A 17,669-nucleotide genomic window follows, 5' to 3' on the forward strand; every position below is an offset into this window, starting at 1 on the left:
GGTGGAACATCAAAAAAATCGAAGGACGCGGTGACGATGGAGTGGTCTGACCAAGCATTAGACAAAATAGAGGAGTCAACAAGGTGTTCACTGGCTGACGTACTACATAAAACAAGATCTATTCTCGAGAAGGACTGATGGGGTATCGAGAAGAAAGTAATGAGGGATGAGGGATTGAGGGCCCTCCATGTATCAAATAGACCCGATTCACGGAGGTGGTTGTTTAGAGAGCGAGTTGCTGGGCAGGGTCGTGTTCTGGTAGGGGTAGGACCTTTATCAAGCTCGTGGCTAAGGACTGCGTTGAAGTCTCCTCCGACAATGAGACTACCTATATTTGTTTATTTTAGAGAAAACAGACTTGAAGAATGATGTTTGATCTGATTTGGGAGTATATATATTAACAATCGTGCATTCTAAACTGCCTAATCTGCCTGTCAAAATAATATACCTCCCGTCTGAGTCTGTATGTACTGTGTGTAAAGAGAAGGGGATTTTGCTATTAATCAGTATCGCTACTCCATTGTGTTTAGACCGACTAGAAGAGTAGTATGCGGTGGGGAAACTTTTAGTATGTAGTGAGGGATGTGACTGCGCTTTAAAGTGGGTTTCCTGGATTAGAATAATCCCTGCCTTGAGATCTCGGATAGTTCGAAAGAGCGATGAGCGCTTCTGAGGGGTGTTTAAGCCCTTGGAATTAAGGGAGGCAAAAGTTAGCGACATTTGGCTAGAGTGTAATACTCAATGTGGATAATGTAGGTGGAAGATTCCTGATTCGTTGAGAGGTAGAAAGAAAAAGAAAATAAAGACAGAGGGGGAATAGAAAAAGAAAAATAAAGAAATGAGATATGGAGAGGGATTAGAAGTGTGGAAGACAAGGGGGAGAGAACCGGATAGGAATTCCCCGTGTCCAGCAGGGGAAAACACACTCGGAAAGTGGGACTAGGTAGTCCAGAAAGGTAGTAGGGAGGGGAATCCGAACTACCTTTAGGTAACTAATTAAGGTAGGTTAGAAAACAAATAATTGTGTGTACTGAAGAATGCTGAGAATAAAGGAGAGTGATGAGGGTGTCAGAGAGCCTTGGCCCTCCAATTGTGGTTGTGTAGTAAAGGTAAATGAAGACCTAGTGACGATTGAAGAGATGTCAATGTGAATTGTCATAGGGGGGGGAGAAAACGCATATAGTAGAAAAGCCCAGATAAGGGTATACTTATCATTTACAATATCAATTAGAACTGCATATACAAATACATAAACCTTTCAAATATGTTTGTCAGATATTCTTAAAAACAATGAAAGAATAGGATAATATTACTCGTGTGGGACCCACATGCGAAGTCCTAATGAGCAGAGCGTTCCAGTAGCTCCGATGGAGTGGTAGACTTACTAAAGATACAACTACAAGAGACAAAGTTGATATATAGCAAAAAAATTCTACTATGAATCAATAGAACAGGTAAAACAACTACAAATATCTTAACGCATAGTAATATGATTAGGAAAAAGGATATGAAATGGCTGTCTATGTAGAGATTCAGGTCCAAGATTAGGATCCCATGGCGGAGGAGGGTAGTCTCTGCCCAATAGTAGTATGTTTCTCGGAAGAGTGTTCAGGTATCGTGAGTGAATCCAAGCAGGAATAAGAAACAACATGTAACTTTAGTCATATTATATGTCCTCTGAAGCGGCTGGAGAGGGGCCGGAGTCTTCCAGATGGGAGAGAAAGTCTGTGCCTTCTTTAGGGTTTCTGATGATAATTGTTTTACCGTTGAAGTCAACCATTAGTTTGAAGGGGAAACCCCATCGATAACGGATACCCCATGCTCTTAGTGCTCTCGTTAAATCTTGAAGTCTCTGCGTTTCAAAATTGTAATGGGGGCCAGATCTTGGAAGAATTGTAATTTGATGTTGTCATAGAGAATATGGGGTTTTCCACGTGTTGGGGCCAAGACTTTTTCTTTGTCCTTAAAACTTAGGAAGCATATGACTACATCTCTTGGGGGTTCACCTCTTGGTTTAGGTCTCAGGGCTCGATGGGCTCTTTCAAGGGGCAGCTGATGGGGGGTCAGGAAGAATGGAGGAGAACATGTTATGGAGATAAGTCTCTAAGTTATCCGGAGACACCGATTCTGGAATATTTCGTATGCGGAGGTTGTTTCGTCTTTCTCGATTCTCCAGATCCTCATTCTTGTTACGGACATCAGCGAGATCCTGGACAATGTGATCGATGTCCCTATGAGTCTCATTTTTGAATTTTTGAAGGGTGTCTTGGCGTGATTCTAATTTAGAGGTTCTTGTAGAAACTGAGGATAAGTCCGATTTGATCGAGGAAACTGCTTTATCCAACTTGGACTCTAGATATTCTTTGTAATCAGTAATAAGGGATCGCAGTGCCATTATGTCTTCTTTTGTGGATAGAGCTGAAGAAGGTGTATCCTCTCCCTCTGTATGGGGAGGACTGGGGGACGGAGGGTCGGCAGCCGCCGACGACTTGTCACCTTTAGGGAAGTGTTGAGAGATGTCACCACCCACACGTTTTCTGGTATTAGTACTTGACCTGTTCATAATGGCGATGAGGGGGGAAGTAGTTAGAGGTAATTATGGTGACTGAAAGGACTCTATGGGCCTGGTTGAACAGCGACAGAGGACCCGAGATGGTGGCCGTCTGCAGATATGCACAAAGTGTATTTATGCGGCCTTTGTTTAGAAAAGAACCACAGGAGGACACTGCCCCAACACACTCAGGGGGTCATTGCTTCAGGTTGTAAACACATCTATTTCAGTAACATAAAGCGGTTTATAGGCGGCAGTGAAGCTCTGCTGGAGTCGGGTATGCGTGTTCGCTTTAGAGCTGCCTTTCATCCCAGCCAATGGTGTCGGAGAACAAAAAAGTTTAGGGGCCTCTAGTAGGTGCGGATTTTATAAGAGGAGGTGCAGTCTGTGTGATATAAAGTGTGAACAAATCAGAATCTGCACTTATCCATGTCTGCTAAACTTGCCCGCCAGGCCGCGTCCACTATAAAATCCCTTTTTATCCCTTTTTATATAATCAAATGTTCAGTTTATCGTGAATACACTCACCCTTCTGATTAGTAGCAGGTAACCAGGCAACGTAACCAGAGTGGGGGAGACCCTTGATGTTAGAACACTGTGTACGTTGATGTAGTTGGTGGACCGCAGGTTGTAAAAGGGTCTGCCAGTGGTGTAAGGATTGTCAATCCAAGGTGAGTAACTCAGAAGGGGAGAGGATTACAGTGGAGGAAGGGTCCAGCAAGGAAGGTGAGTCACCTGGGGGCCCACACGCTGCAGGGAAGGGCTGAGAAGCTGATCCGACAGGAGGGAGGCAGCACAGCAGGGGAGAGGTGATCAGGAGAGGCCGTGAGCAGATTGGTGTGGTCTGAAATGCAGGCCAGTCTCCAGGGCCGTTTGTAAGATGGCGGCCACCCGCGATTCGCGGCTCCGGCCGCGGCTGCTGATAGAGGGCCTCCTGGCTATATATCTCCCCTCCACATATCCCCACACCACCAGGGAAGTCCAGGGAGAAGACCGGAAGGTAGCGCCGGTGTTTGAGGCTAGTCGCGGCGCCGCTGATCTGCGGGGCTCCAAAATTGAGCCCCCGGCTTCTGGAGGAGGAGTAGGCCACGATGCTGCAGGAGCCGGGTAACACTCCCGGAGCGCAGGTAATAGGTCAGAGGGGTGGTAGGGGATCAGGAGGTGCGAGGGGGACCACTGGGGCAGCAGAAATGGGGTGGTTTGAGGCAGCTTTCTGGGGAGCTCCGAGGAAACACAGCCTCTCCACTTGCTAGTCAGGCCACGCCCCCCCGCGTTCTTTCTTTTTAAGAATGTTCCAAACAGTTGATTTGGCCACACCTAATGTTTTTGCTATCTCTCTGATGGGTTTGTTTTGAGTTTTCAGCCTAATGATGGCTTGCTTCACTGATAGTGACAGCTCTTTGGATCTCATATTGAGAGTCGACAGCAACTGATTCCAAATGCAAATGTCACACCTAGAATCAACTCCAGACCTTTTACCTGCTTAATTGATAATGAAATAACGAGGGAATAGCCCACACCTGTCCATGAGTCGATAGTCCCATTATTTTTGGCCCCTTAAAAAGTGGGAGGCACATATAGAAACCGTTGTAATTCCTACACCGTTCACCTGATTTGGATGTAATTACCCTCAAATTAAATCTGAAAGTCTGCAGTTAAAGCACATCTTGTTTGTTTCATTTCAAAGCCATTGTGGTGGTGAATATAAGAATTCTGTCAATGTCCCAATATTTATGCACATTACTGTATGTACAGCAGTCTGTAACACAGCGATGGGCTTTGCAAAGTTAATGTACCCCGACTGAGCCATGTGTGTTTAACTACTTTAATCACTCATTTTTTTTATGTCTTCTCCCACTATTATTATAATTATATTTCACAGCTCAGATTGTCCAAATTAGTGTTTTCCATGATAGCAAGAAAATGTAGTTTTGTACAACAAGTTTCACATAGTCACAGAATAACACACATACAAGTCTTATATAAGTAGTGTTTATTCTAGCACCCTGCACCTGTCACAACCTGGGTGTCACGGATGGGCTGATGTGTGAGGACTAGACTGTGCTGTAGGATTGAGGTCAGGAGGACCGGGGCAAAACCTGGGAGGCCTAATATAGCTCTTCCTCATGCAGCTATTGGTGAGGACAGAAGCATAGATGGGACAGCTCTGTATGTGGAGCAAATAGTTATACAGGATTACTGGGATGAGACCAACTATACAGGATTGCTGGGATGCAGAGCAGAACCAGCTACACAGGATTACTGGGAAGAGACCAGCTATACAGGATCGCTGGGATGCAGAGCAGAACTAGCTACACATGGTTACTGGGAAGAGACCAGCTATACAGGATCGCTGGGATGCAGAGCAGAACCAGCTACACAGGATTACTGGGATGAGACCAGTTATACAGGATTGCTACGATGCAGAACAGAACCAGCTACAAAGGATTACTGGGATGAGACCAGCTATACAGGATCGCTGGGATGCAGAGCAGAAACAGCTACACAGTATTACTGGGATGAGACCAGCTCTGAGGGAACGCTAGGATGCAGAGCAGAACCAGCTACACAGGATTACTGGGATGAGACCAGCTATACAGGATTGCTAGGATGCAGAGCAGAACCAGCTACACAGGATTACTGGGATGAGACCAGCTATACAGGATTGCTAGGATGCAGAGCAGAACCAGCTACACAGGATTACTGGAATGAGACCATCTATGCCGGATTGCTGGGATGTGGAGCAGAACCAGCTATATAGGATTACTGGGTTGAGACCAGCTACGCTGGATCGCTGGGATATGGAGCAGAACCAGCTACACAGGATTACTGGGTTGAGATCAGTTATAAAGGATCGCTAGGATGCAGAGGAGAACCATCTACACAGGATTACTTTGATGAGACCAGTTATGCGGGATCGCTGGGATGCGGAGCAGAACCAGCTACACAGGATTACTGGGATGAGACCATCTATGCCAGATCGCTAGGATGCAGAGCAGAACCAGCTACACAGGATTACTGGGATGAGACCAGCTATACAGGATTGCTAGGATGCAGAGCAGAACCAGCTACACAGGATTACTGGGATGAGACCAGCTATACAGGATTGCTAGGATGCAGAGCAGAACCGGCTACACAGGATTACTGGAATGAGACCAGCTATACAGGATCGCTAGGATGCAGAGCAGAACCAGCTACACAGGATTACTGGGATGAGACCAGCTCTGAGGGATCGCTGGGATGCAGAGCATAACCATCTACACAGGATTACTCGGATGAGACCAGCTATGCGGGATCGCTGGGATGCGGAGCAGAATCAGCTACACAGGATTGCTGGGATGAGACCATCTATGCCGGATCGCTTGGATGTGAAGCAGAACCAGCTGCACATGATTACTGGGATGAGACCAGCTATACAGGATTACTGGAATGAGACCAGCTATGCAGGATTGCTGAGATGCCAGGAAGTGCTGTAGATTATTGCAGCACTGAACCATATGCTGGCAGCTTGCTGTGGAGAACACAAGAGAGTACTCAGCAGGTGTGTGGACAACAAAGCACTGGCATTTAGTGAGTGCTCTGGAAGCTTCCTTTATACCCCTGGCTGTACAGGGATAGGTTGAGCGAGTCATGTGACCGCTGGCTGACTACCGATATGAGACTGAGTGGTCAGCTGATCCACAGTGTAATGGCTGCGCCCATAGCCAGTTTTGGGGGGAACTCCGGCGTTCGGCCCACAGATGCTATGCAAAGGAACCACGGTCACTGTAAACAGAGAAGGACCGCTACTGTTAGCAGTACAAACGTTTGTTCGTGAGCTAGCCTAATTCCTGGGCAATCTGGTTACCTGAATCCTGCAAGGCAGGTGAGACAGCGCACGGCTGGAGAGACCTGGACGGTTCTGGTTTGTGACGCCGTGCAGCTCAGCTTTCCTGCCTGGGCTGTCACTTTCTGCTCTGGTGCTTCTAGTGCACTCGGGTATGTATCTCAGCAGTTTGTTGCATCAGCTGAGTGTGCTAGAAGCACCAGAGCAGAGAGCGACACCCCAGGCAGGAAAGTGGAACTGCACGGGTTGTTGTGACAGGTGCAGGGTGCTAGAATGAACACTATATAAGTATTATCCATACATGGCAAACACTCTGCTACACTACTGTTAGTGTTTTTCTTAGTACATCTCTTGCACATTGCACATTGCACATTGCACATTGATTCTCCGAGGTTGGAGCTAGCAGCATTTTATTTCCACATGTATTTAGCGTTAATTTACAAGTAAACAAGGGTTTAGTATTTTAAAGTACATTCCAGATCTTAGTTTGGCCAGACACTCCTTTGATGTTACAGAGTGAACAGCAGCGCAAGCATTGCAAATTATTGCAGTAAGCAAATATTTTCTTTATTGGAAAATAAATCTTGTTATGGGGAAACATTAATGTGTCCATCTATTTATTTTATTCTCAGCAGATGGACACAGCAGCAGGAATATCTCGGAGGAACATCTCAGTTTATCTGTAGATGGTGAATTAGAAGATAACCATATCAAACAAGATTCTCCAGGAGAAACCCCCATTACCCCAATTATACATCCAATATATTACAGTGTGAATACGTCATCTGATCCTTCTAACCATGAGAAATCTTCTGATAACTCAAATATAGGTCCATCTACTACAGTTTTTCGAATTGCTAAAATATTTCCATGTTCCATAGATGACAAATGTATTACACAGAACACAAAGCTCATAGTACATCAGACAGCGGTGACAGGTGAGAGGCCGTATGTATGTTCGCAGTGTGGGAAATGTTTTACACACAAATCATATCTTATTACACATCAGAAGATTCACACAGGTGAGAAGCCGTTTCCATGCTCGGAGTGTGGGAAATGTTTTACACAGAAAGCAAATCTTGTTAAACACGAGAAGATTCACACAGGTGAGAAGCCATTTTCCTGTGCCGAATGTGGGAAATGTTTTACCCAGAAATCAGCTCTTGTTACACATGAGAAAATTCACTCAGGCGAGAAACCGTTCTCCTGTTCTGAGTGCGGGAAACGTTTTATACAGAGATCAGATCTTGTTAAACATAACAAAATTCACACAGGTGAGATGCTGTTTTTCTGTTCTGAGTGTGGGAAACGTTTTACACAGAAATCACATCTGGTTTCACATGAGAGAACGCACACAGGTCAGAAGCCATTTTCCTGTTCTAAGTGCGGGAAATGTTTTACACGGCAGTCAAGTCTTGTTAACCATCAGAAAATTCACACAGGTGAAAAACCATTTCCATGTTCTGAGTGTGGGAAATGTTTTACACAGAAATCAACTCTTGTTAAACATCAGATAACTCACACTGGAGAGAAACTCTTTTCGTGTTCTGAGTGTGGGAAATGGTATACACTGAAATCTTCTCTTGTTAAACATCTGAGAACGCACTCAGGTGAGAAGCCATTTTCCTGTTCTGAATGTGGACATTGGTTCACACAGAAATCATTTCTTGTTGCACATCAGAGAACTCACACAGGTGAGAAGCCATTTTCATGTTCTGAGTGTGGGAAATGTTTTACACAGAAATCAACTCTTTTTAAACATCAGATAACTCACACTGGAGAGAAACGGTTTTCATGTTCTGAGTGTGGGAAATGGTTTACACTGAAATCTTCTCTTGTTAAGCATCAGAGAAGTCACATAGGTGAGAAGTCATTTTCCTGTTCTGAGTGTGAGAAATGTTTTACACGGTCCTCAGGTCTTGTTAACCATCAGAAAATTCACGCAGGGGAGAAGCCATTTCCATGTTCGGAATGTGGGAAATGTTTTATTCACAAATCCTCTCGTAATAAACATCAAAGAGCACACACAGGCGAGAAGCCGTTTCCATATTAAGATTGCAGGTAATTACAGAAAACGTAGTTCATGAACATTTAAACAGGTAAAACTTTGTTTGCAGATGGAAAATATTCTATATAAGATGTAAATGTCATTAAACATATTTATCCAGAAACCGGCTCTTCATTGACTTTAGCTCACATTTACTTTTCATGTTTGTACCATTTGGAAAATAACAAACGAATTATTCAACAAGAATGGTAGTTTCTATTTGTTTTTATGTATGTCTTATTTTTCTGTATTGTACGAGCATATCCTTTCATTGAGTAATAGATGGAAACTTTGCCGAATGAAGAGTTGTTTTTGGAATTGGATCATACATATCATGTATATGTGTTTGCAAACATGATGAACAGGGCTCAGGGAATTAAAGAAGGGTAAACAATTAGGGGTATTGTAACCGGTGGAATGTAAGTTCTTTGGATACAAAAGGTTAATGAAACCACTCAAAACAGTTATTCCAATTAAAGATGATTTATTATTAAGAGATCAAAAGGTGTAATTAAATGATTATAAACAACTGATTATACGAATATAAGTAACACTGATTAATATGAAATATAACTAAAAACAGTATAAATCAACTTATCTAACAATATATATAGCTATAAAGATAAATACAACATTTAATTGCCCATAGCAACCAATCAGCTTCTACTTAACATTTATCTAGCACCCTCTAGATTCTTTAGTAAATATACCCCTTATAGCCTTTTATTAGGCCAGAAGGTATGAAACCTGAAGACAAGTTCTGGACACAAAGCTACTCGCCTCCATGAATAGCCTCTGGTCTGTAGTGGATGCCGGATGAATGGGAGGCCATAAATTAACTTCTAATTATTTCTTTCTTTGCGGAACAAAAAAACACAATTGTCAAACACAAGCATCGTTAGCAACACCACCATCAGATACATTTGTAATGAATAAGAACTGTCCTATTTGTGGGCATTCCTTTAGATCTGGGATGAATTTCAGAATATTTGTGTTTGCGGGTCTTTAAAAAGACCAACAAATAGTGCTTTTTCTCTCTATTTCTCTTTCACGAACTTAAATTTATGCTGAAAGTGATTGTGGTTAACCCCAAACAAAGGTTAGCTGTTCCAGTAGAATTTCCTTGCAGCTTTGTTTCTTGGTTACATTCTATTGGGAAAGCCATGGTCGGCAAGGAGCATGCAGAACACCCAGAAGATCTCATTGTTGAAATGTACCAATCGGGGCAGGCTTATAAAACAATTTTTAAATGTACATGGAGAAAATGTGGCCAATGGCCAGGGACATTGCCAAGCTCAGGATCTCCCTCAAAAGTTGATGATGGGAGAAAGAGAAACCTCATTAGGGAGGCTACTGAGAGGACTACTTCAATATTGAGCGGTAGGAATCTGAGCCTCAAAAGTGGTCACTACCGTCATGTGACAACAATCTCCCGTATTCGGGTAAACACAAAAGCCATTTCTCATTTAAAAAAAAGGATTATCCATGCTTATCTAAATTTTAGCAACAAATACATTGAATCACCCCCAAACCATGTTGGAAAGTGTTATGATCTGATGAGACCAAGGTTGAACTATTGGCCTTAATTTTAAGAGATGTTTGTTGAAGACAATAGAGCTCATCACCCAAGGTACACCATGAATAGTATAAATTGTGGTGGTGCCAGCATCATGTTTTAGGACTATTTCTCTTTAGTTGAAACAGGAGATCTAGCCAGAATGGAAGGCATAATTACCTCTGGCTCCCCTCCCTCAAACTAACATTCTGTTTGATGAGCTCTCCGACCCTACTACCTCCAAACTTCTCTCCCTCTCCTCATTTGGTCTCTCCAAATGGACCTCCTCCCCCTCTCACATCAGTGGTCACTCCCTTAAACTGGTTTCTCAAATCTCTGTACTGTTTTTTAACATTTGCAAATCCCCCGTTACTTCCTCTGACCATTCCTTACTCTCAACATTATTCTCTCTCCTACTCCACACCCCTCGCATTGATTGACTCGGAGAGTGGGCAGACAGCCGGCGGCTGGCCTCCGGGAGATTTGCCCACTCTTCTGGGAATCCAGAAATCCCTGAGATTCAGGGGCCTCCTGAATGATCCAGAAGAGTAGGCAAGTATGGTGCAAGCTGATGTTATAAGCACTTACGAAAAGGGACTTGGACTCAACACTAAAATTTTAAAATCGTAAGAAGTGCTACCATGCTGAGACTTGTAGTGCCATGCAGGAAAAATAAAATGGAGGTGCACTCTAAGCACAAAGAACACTGATAGTAAAAATAATTATGATAAGCTCTACAGTTAACATGGAGTATAAATTATATTTGGCCAAATATGCTCAAATAATCTGAGAGCCCATCCACCAAGCATTTAACTACTTAATTGATGATTTTTTCAGCAAAACCACAGTACAGTAAGTGGTGAACCGTGTTGGAACCATTTTCCAAATCACGGGTTAAACCCAGGATTTTGGTGTAAAAGAGGTATTAATGGCACCCACACCAGGGTAAATGGGGGAGTACAGTTATGCATCTCATCCAGCAGGAAGGAGTTTAGTGTGGGGAACTGGAGGATAAGAGGCAGAAAATGTGGGTGTATGGAGATTCTGACAGAACACTGAGGTGTGGAGTGTTTTCTCCTACCAGTCCCAATAACACGAGAAAGCCTGTTGCTAATGTTATAATAAAGATATAATAGTATTTTCTCTGGTGTCTGTGCGATCCTGAACAGTAACAACACTCTGAGCTACTAAGCTAGCCTAGGCTAACCTCATAGGCTACTTTCCCATTGAGGCCCGTATTCAATTTGGAGCGAGAAGCCATTCTCGCGTGTTTTGGGCGAAAACTTTTCGCCGATGACATCATTTCGCCAGGCGGAAAAGTATCGCCGTATTCAATTTGAAAGACTTTCCGCCTAGGCGGAAAGTCAATGCAATGTAATAGGCAAAAAAGTTTCGTCTATGAATAGCAGGCGGAAAAAAGTGCAGAATTTTGGTTTTGGGGTGCAACCTTGCGGGAACCCCTGTGCAGTCTTCAGACAGTCCCCCAAAGGTAAACTGTGTCAAAAATTTTTAAAAACACTTAAGAACACCCAAAAAATCACTTTGAATTTGGGAAGCTGAAAAAAAAATGTTGGGGGACAAACTTAAAAACTAGCGAACTTCACTCTGGGGGGGGTCCCCAAGTATGCCCCGTTTTTTTCATTGCAGGGGCTTGCGGCAGGTGGATTTTTCATGATTTTTTTCAACTTAACTTTAGCAACTTTAAAATATGCTGACCCCCATACTCAAGTACCCCAAATTTGCTGGGATAAGTTATTTTCTGCAAAAAACCCTCCCGAATACTATTCTTCACCACTTATACAAAAACGCTATTTAGCTGCCATTGAGCCCGTTTAAAAACAACAAATACCTTCAGCAAGCCAATCGGGGGGTACCATAGGGAAGCCCCATGTCAGAGCATCTTTTGGGGAGTGTCAGGCTGATTTCCCCAAATCTGACAGTACTTTCCGCTTATTTAAGTTTCGCTGGGTCCCGTTTTTGTCTACATTCAAATTGAATACGGAGATAAGCGGGCACGTGCGCGATACTTTTCCGCCTGCAAAACACACGATGTAGGCAAAAAGTCCGGGAGGCGAAAAAGTATCGCGGCTCAGCTCAAATTGAATACAGGCCATAGTCTGCAGCCAGAAAGTATAAAAACAGTGGTAGGCATCCTGTGGTAGTTATGCTACCATGGAACTACACATCTCAGCAGGCGCTATCACTGTGGCGGGGAATGCTGGGGTATGTAGCTCCACGGCAGCCGAAGTGCCACAGGTTGCCTACCCCTGGCTTTTGTGCAAAATGTTGGAACTCAAAACATTAGTATTTATATGGTCAATAGGTCGACACCAGATGGTCAACTTTTAAATGGATGAACACACAACTGGACGACACATTTTTCTTTTATTTTAAGCCTAATCCCCACCCTAACATTCCCAGTAGTGTTTAACCCTAACCATCCACTTCTGCAGCCTAACCCTTAAAATCATGAAAAAACATGTGTTGACCTTTTGACCATGTCGACCTAAAGCCATGTTAACCATTTGACCAACGACCCATCTAGTGTTGACCTATTGCCTGTCTGTCTAAACACTGTAGATCATTCATCCGGGTAGCAATCTAGTGTCCGCGGTGATCAGCTCCTGAAACGTAGAGCGCACTGACACACAGTTATGATCTGCTTGCAATGAATTAGGAACAGGTAAGAGTTGGAACTCTGTAGTGGTATGCACCACAAATCTACACCTCTGCGCCGTTCCAGACTCGCGACTCCAGTTTATGATAACCAGAGTGGGGTGATGACCGCCGTAACAGGTCAGTGGTTTTAGGAATAGACGACTCTACACGTTTCACCGCCTATAATGCTGTCAACGGCTTCCTCAGGAGAGTGTCCTAAAACCACTGACCGGTTACGGCTGTCATCACCCCACTCTGGACATCCTAAACTGTAGCCCCGAGTCTGGCGCAGCGGCGGTAAGAAACAATATCTGTCTACTGTACTGCTACTTATTATTATGTGAAATACACACCAACTATGTGACAACAGTACACCTCTAAAGCACAGGTTCTCAAACTCAGTCCTCAGTACCCCACACAGTGCATGTTTTCCAGGTCTCCTCATAGAATCACAAGTAAAATAATTAGCTCCACCTGTGAATCTTTTCAAATGTGTCAGTAAGTAATGAATACACCTGTGCACCTGCTGGTTGACCTGGAAAACGTGATCCGTGTGGGGTCCTGAGGACCGAGTTTGTAAAACCACTGCTCTAATGTAAAGAATTATACACTATACAATGGATACAATTTCTCCTTGCTGGATACAAATTAATGACTGTGTTGCTATTTCCTTGGACGCAGTAACTATTAATTACAGCTGAGTACAGAGAGGTTTCTCTATTTACTTTTTTCAATATATTTCCTGTATCTGTATCCAGAGTTCTACTATTGCGGAAGTGGTTTATTACTGTATTTTATTGCACTATATTTTCATGTATTTTATGGTATATATGTGCTTTTTGATTAAAATTATTGATCTAACAGCGCCTTGAAATACCTTATTATTTGTTGTTTTAGTTTATTGCTGTGGGTTGATATTTTCTCACACTTGTATTTGGGGCTGTAAAACACTTTCTATATCATTCCACTTGAGGGCGTAGCGCCTGATTTTTTTGCATTTAAGTGTTATGTTATGTCTAGAAGAAACAGATATTTAAAGTTATAGATAAAATATTAGATTTAAAACATGGACATAGCACTTTTTCCACAAAATATACTGTATCAGTAAATAGACTACAAATATTTAAAATAACATTGTTACCATGATCCCTAAGTCATAACCCCTTCATTCATTAAAAAAAAAAGTAATTCTTCAAAAAATTGCTACACCTTCATCCACTCACCTCTTCTTGCTCTTCAGATACGGTCCGATCAGCTGATCGGGCCAATAATTGCACAGTATATGGAAACGGAAAGGTATAAATCCCCTTCACTAGCCGTACCTGGAAGTGACGTGAGTGAGGGCGGAAGTGGAGGTTTCTGCCCACACTTTTCACGAAAATAAGAAAGTTGGCCCCTTGCAGGCTTGCTTTGCTCGCCACAAGAATATATTCCCCCTCTATGCCCATTTGGATGGTAGAGAATGATGATGGACACTGGCTGATGACATCATTGTACAAAAACTGAAGGGGATCTAGCTCTTCCCGTATGGAAACCTATAATATTACCATGTGTTTTGCTATTACTGTGATAGTAACCTAAATCGGAGTGGAAAATATTGCCTTTTCCTTATTCTGAGCAAACTGTTCCAGTCTTATTTTGAGTACTCACATTTCACTTGTCTGTGGATGAAAACATTTGTAACCAGTTGAATTGAAGTTCTTTGGATACAAAAGATCAATTAAACCATTCAAAACAATTGTTCCAATTAAGGTAATTTATTATGTTAAGGTTAAAAGGTGTAAGTAAGTAATTATAAACAAATGATTATACGTAACAAGCTGAATATTATGAAGTATAACTGAAAACAGTATAAATCAACTTAACTAACAATTTATATAAGTACAGTAAATAAGTACATGTATTAATGAATACAGTAACCCACTACATATATTGTAAAAGCTTTAGTAAAGTTCAAACACTGTATTAATATGGATATTAATGTGAATATAAAACAGAGTTTAGTGGTTTAATCCAATTTAAAAAAAAAACAAACACTTTTTTTTTTTTTTATTATGCTGTTACTACAGACACAACACTGTGACTTGTATTATTCCACATTCTTGTTGCTTGTGGTCTTTATCTGTGTACGATTAGCCACATACTACAAAGATATAGGGAGGATGAACCAGATTAGGGAGGCCTAGCATCAAGCCTCGAGCATCTTCAGCTAGTGTAGAAAGAATTTTTTCTTCTTTCTGTTTAGTTCATTCGAAGCTTCGACAGACTGGGAACTGAAAAAGCCTCTAAACTAGTGTTTTATTCAAAATGTTTAATGCCAGTGACATTTCCAGTTCTAATGCATAACTCCTTTTTTGTGTTTGTGTGTTTCTCTGAAAAGTGATTTTGCATGTTTTACTTATGTTTAGTCTAAAATTGGTTTTATGGAAAGATGTCAAATAAATCATATCAAACCCTAATAACTTTGGATTGTTAATGTTAGAAAACATTAAAACGTGATTGATCAAGGTTTCTAATACATAACAATGTTTCACAGTATTAATATAACAAGCAAGTTTATATATATTTTTTTTTCATTTAAACAATGCAAAAAAAATAAAAAGTTTAAAAAACCCCACAAAAAACGGTGTTACGGCAAATCACACTCTGGGTGCCCTCTTCTCGATAGGAGACCAGAGATTTTAGGCAGGAGACACGCTGTGCACTCATGCTCTCCCCACAGGGCACCAACAATGACTCTAGGGACCCCTGTTCCCCGCAGCGGACTAGAGATTTAAATGGAAGACAAGCAGTCCGATTGCAGTCTTCCCACGAGGCCAAGTTGTGACACCTGTAAGCCTACTTTATATCCTGTGTGGTGGGCGTGGCAGAGATAGTATAATCTCCGTAAAATGGTCCATGTGTTAGTACTCTACTTTGCATTGCCTAATTTTTTTGTATTCTTTTATTAAGCAAATTCAAGAACACAATGAGTTAGTAGAACGTTGTATGTTGAAATATCAGGACATAATCAGAGTGGGTATTTAGAAACAGTTCAACATAGGAAAGAGTAACAGTACAATTGAAGAAAAAAAAAAATTTGGACCCATAAAAAAAGCTAAATAAATACTATTACAAATGGTATAATCATGATGGGTCAATGGAATTAACCGGAATATGTAAGGATTGGGGTAGGGGTGATAGGGAGGGAGGGACAAAAGGGGGCGAGAAGAGGAGGAGCAGAAGAAGTGTGGGGAAGCGAGTCGGGGGGAGGGGAATTTATAATTACCTAGACGGTGATCAGAGTGGTACTAACCAATACCAGGAAGGGGTGAATTTTGATAAGAATACCAGGGGCTCCAAATGGATTGGAACTTTTGAACAGTATTGTAAACTGGTGATGTATTCCATTTCTGATATGAACCATATTCTGTTCAGGAGTTCTCGACGGCAGGGAGTGATCGGTACTTTCCAGTTACGGGCTGATAAGAGCTACCGTGTTTTCCCGATAATAAGACCTACCCCAAAAATAAGCCCTACCCTTACTTTTGAAAAACGGTCCAAAATAAGCCCTACCCCAAAAATAAGCCCTAATAAAATCCCCATTTTGTCCGATCCCTGCGCTACACTAAAATGCCCCTAGCTCCGCCCCCCGCATGAAATGGATGCCGCTGTTAAAGATTTAACAGTGGCATCCAATCACAGCTGCAGCGTCTCACTCTCTCACAGTGAGCGTGCGGCAGCTGGCGTGCGTGGCAGCGTCCTTTACAGCAGCGCCGCGGAGGAGAGGAGAGAAAAAGAGGAAAAAAAATAAAGGTAAGTAAAGAATTGTAAAGCAGGACTGAAGGCATGATGGGAATAAAAGCAGGACTGAGGGCATGATGGGGATAAAAGCAGGACTGGGATTCGGGGTATGGACACTTATGATGATGTTGAAGAAGATGACATGACCATTTTTGAATAAAGGTAGATTTTTTTGTTCACACTTACCTGTTTATTGAAATTGCTGTCAATGTTAATTAAAATAAGCCCTACCCTGAAAATAAGCCCTACCCTGAAAATAAGCCCTATGGAGTTTTTTTTTGACCAAAAAAAAAAAATGAAGACAGTGTCTTATTATCGGGGAAACACGGTAGTTTATTGGAGGCGTTACAGACACAATCAATCTGAGTAGCAGATTGACAGGGGTGGGGGAAGTCGGAAGGTTAATCATTTGGGAGAGCAAAGTCCGGACCGTGTTCCAAAATGGAACAATTAGAGGGCAGATCCACCAAGTGTGGAAAAATGTTCCTATTTGACCGCTACTTTTGTATTATTTTTAATACAGGAAGTAACGATTGGTTTCTAGATCTTTCTGTATAGCATACAATGCTTAACAATGTGTAAAAGGTTTATTGTCCTCTGTGCATGACAATATGTGTGAATAGCAACATTTAGCGCATCTAATGTTACAATTGTATATATTTTTCTGCTACTGCAAACAAAAGGCACAAAGGCACATAGTGTTGGATTATACAAATCTATGGTGAGAATGTGGAGAAAAGGATACATTCCCTCGCTGGTATTACTGATTTCTGTTTACACGCTTTTGAATGCTGACACATGCATAATAAGCAAATACAAGTATGGCTTCTTGGCAGCCATTTTGTTCTCCCCTAACAAGATTATAACTAGTTATTATACTGTGTGACTGTGGGCTAGGTTTACGATGAGTTTTTTTTCAAGCACATCAAAATTTAAAACAATACATTTAAATGCCAAACCACGTGTGTTTGCATTTATAATAACTCTAGCCCTGGAGATTTAAGTAGCCCTTAATAACTCAGTGATGTCAATATAACAGAGTATATAAATGGGTCTGCTTTTATCATTTTACATTAATAATATAAATAGCTTGTACAATATTTAGCATTGAAGCACCCGTTTTACGTCTGTGGGGTATATTTACTAAAGTGCAAGGTTTTTAGAAGTGGAGATGTTGCCCATAGCAACCAATCAGGTTCTACTTATCATTTATCTATCACCTTCTAGAATAGCTGGAATCTGATTGGTT

General features: G+C 41.9%; 1 protein-coding gene across 1 annotated transcript in view; it reads left to right on the forward strand.

Moving 5' to 3' along the window:
* LOC148508074 (uncharacterized) overlaps window positions 1-8,847 on the forward strand; it is a 97,857-nt gene extending 89,010 nt beyond the window's left edge. The window contains exon 17 of the mRNA XM_088445071.1: window positions 7,010-8,847. Coding sequence (XP_088301197.1) covers window positions 7,010-8,430 — 1,421 coding nt within the window. The 3' untranslated portion in view covers window positions 8,431-8,847. The remainder of the gene's footprint in view (window positions 1-7,009) is intronic.
* The last annotated feature ends 8,822 nt before the right edge of the window (window positions 8,848-17,669 follow it).

Source organism: Taudactylus pleione, unplaced genomic scaffold, assembly GCF_031769625.1.
Source record: "Taudactylus pleione unplaced genomic scaffold, aTauple2 ptg000377l, whole genome shotgun sequence".
Taxonomy (NCBI): domain Eukaryota; kingdom Metazoa; phylum Chordata; class Amphibia; order Anura; family Myobatrachidae; genus Taudactylus; species Taudactylus pleione.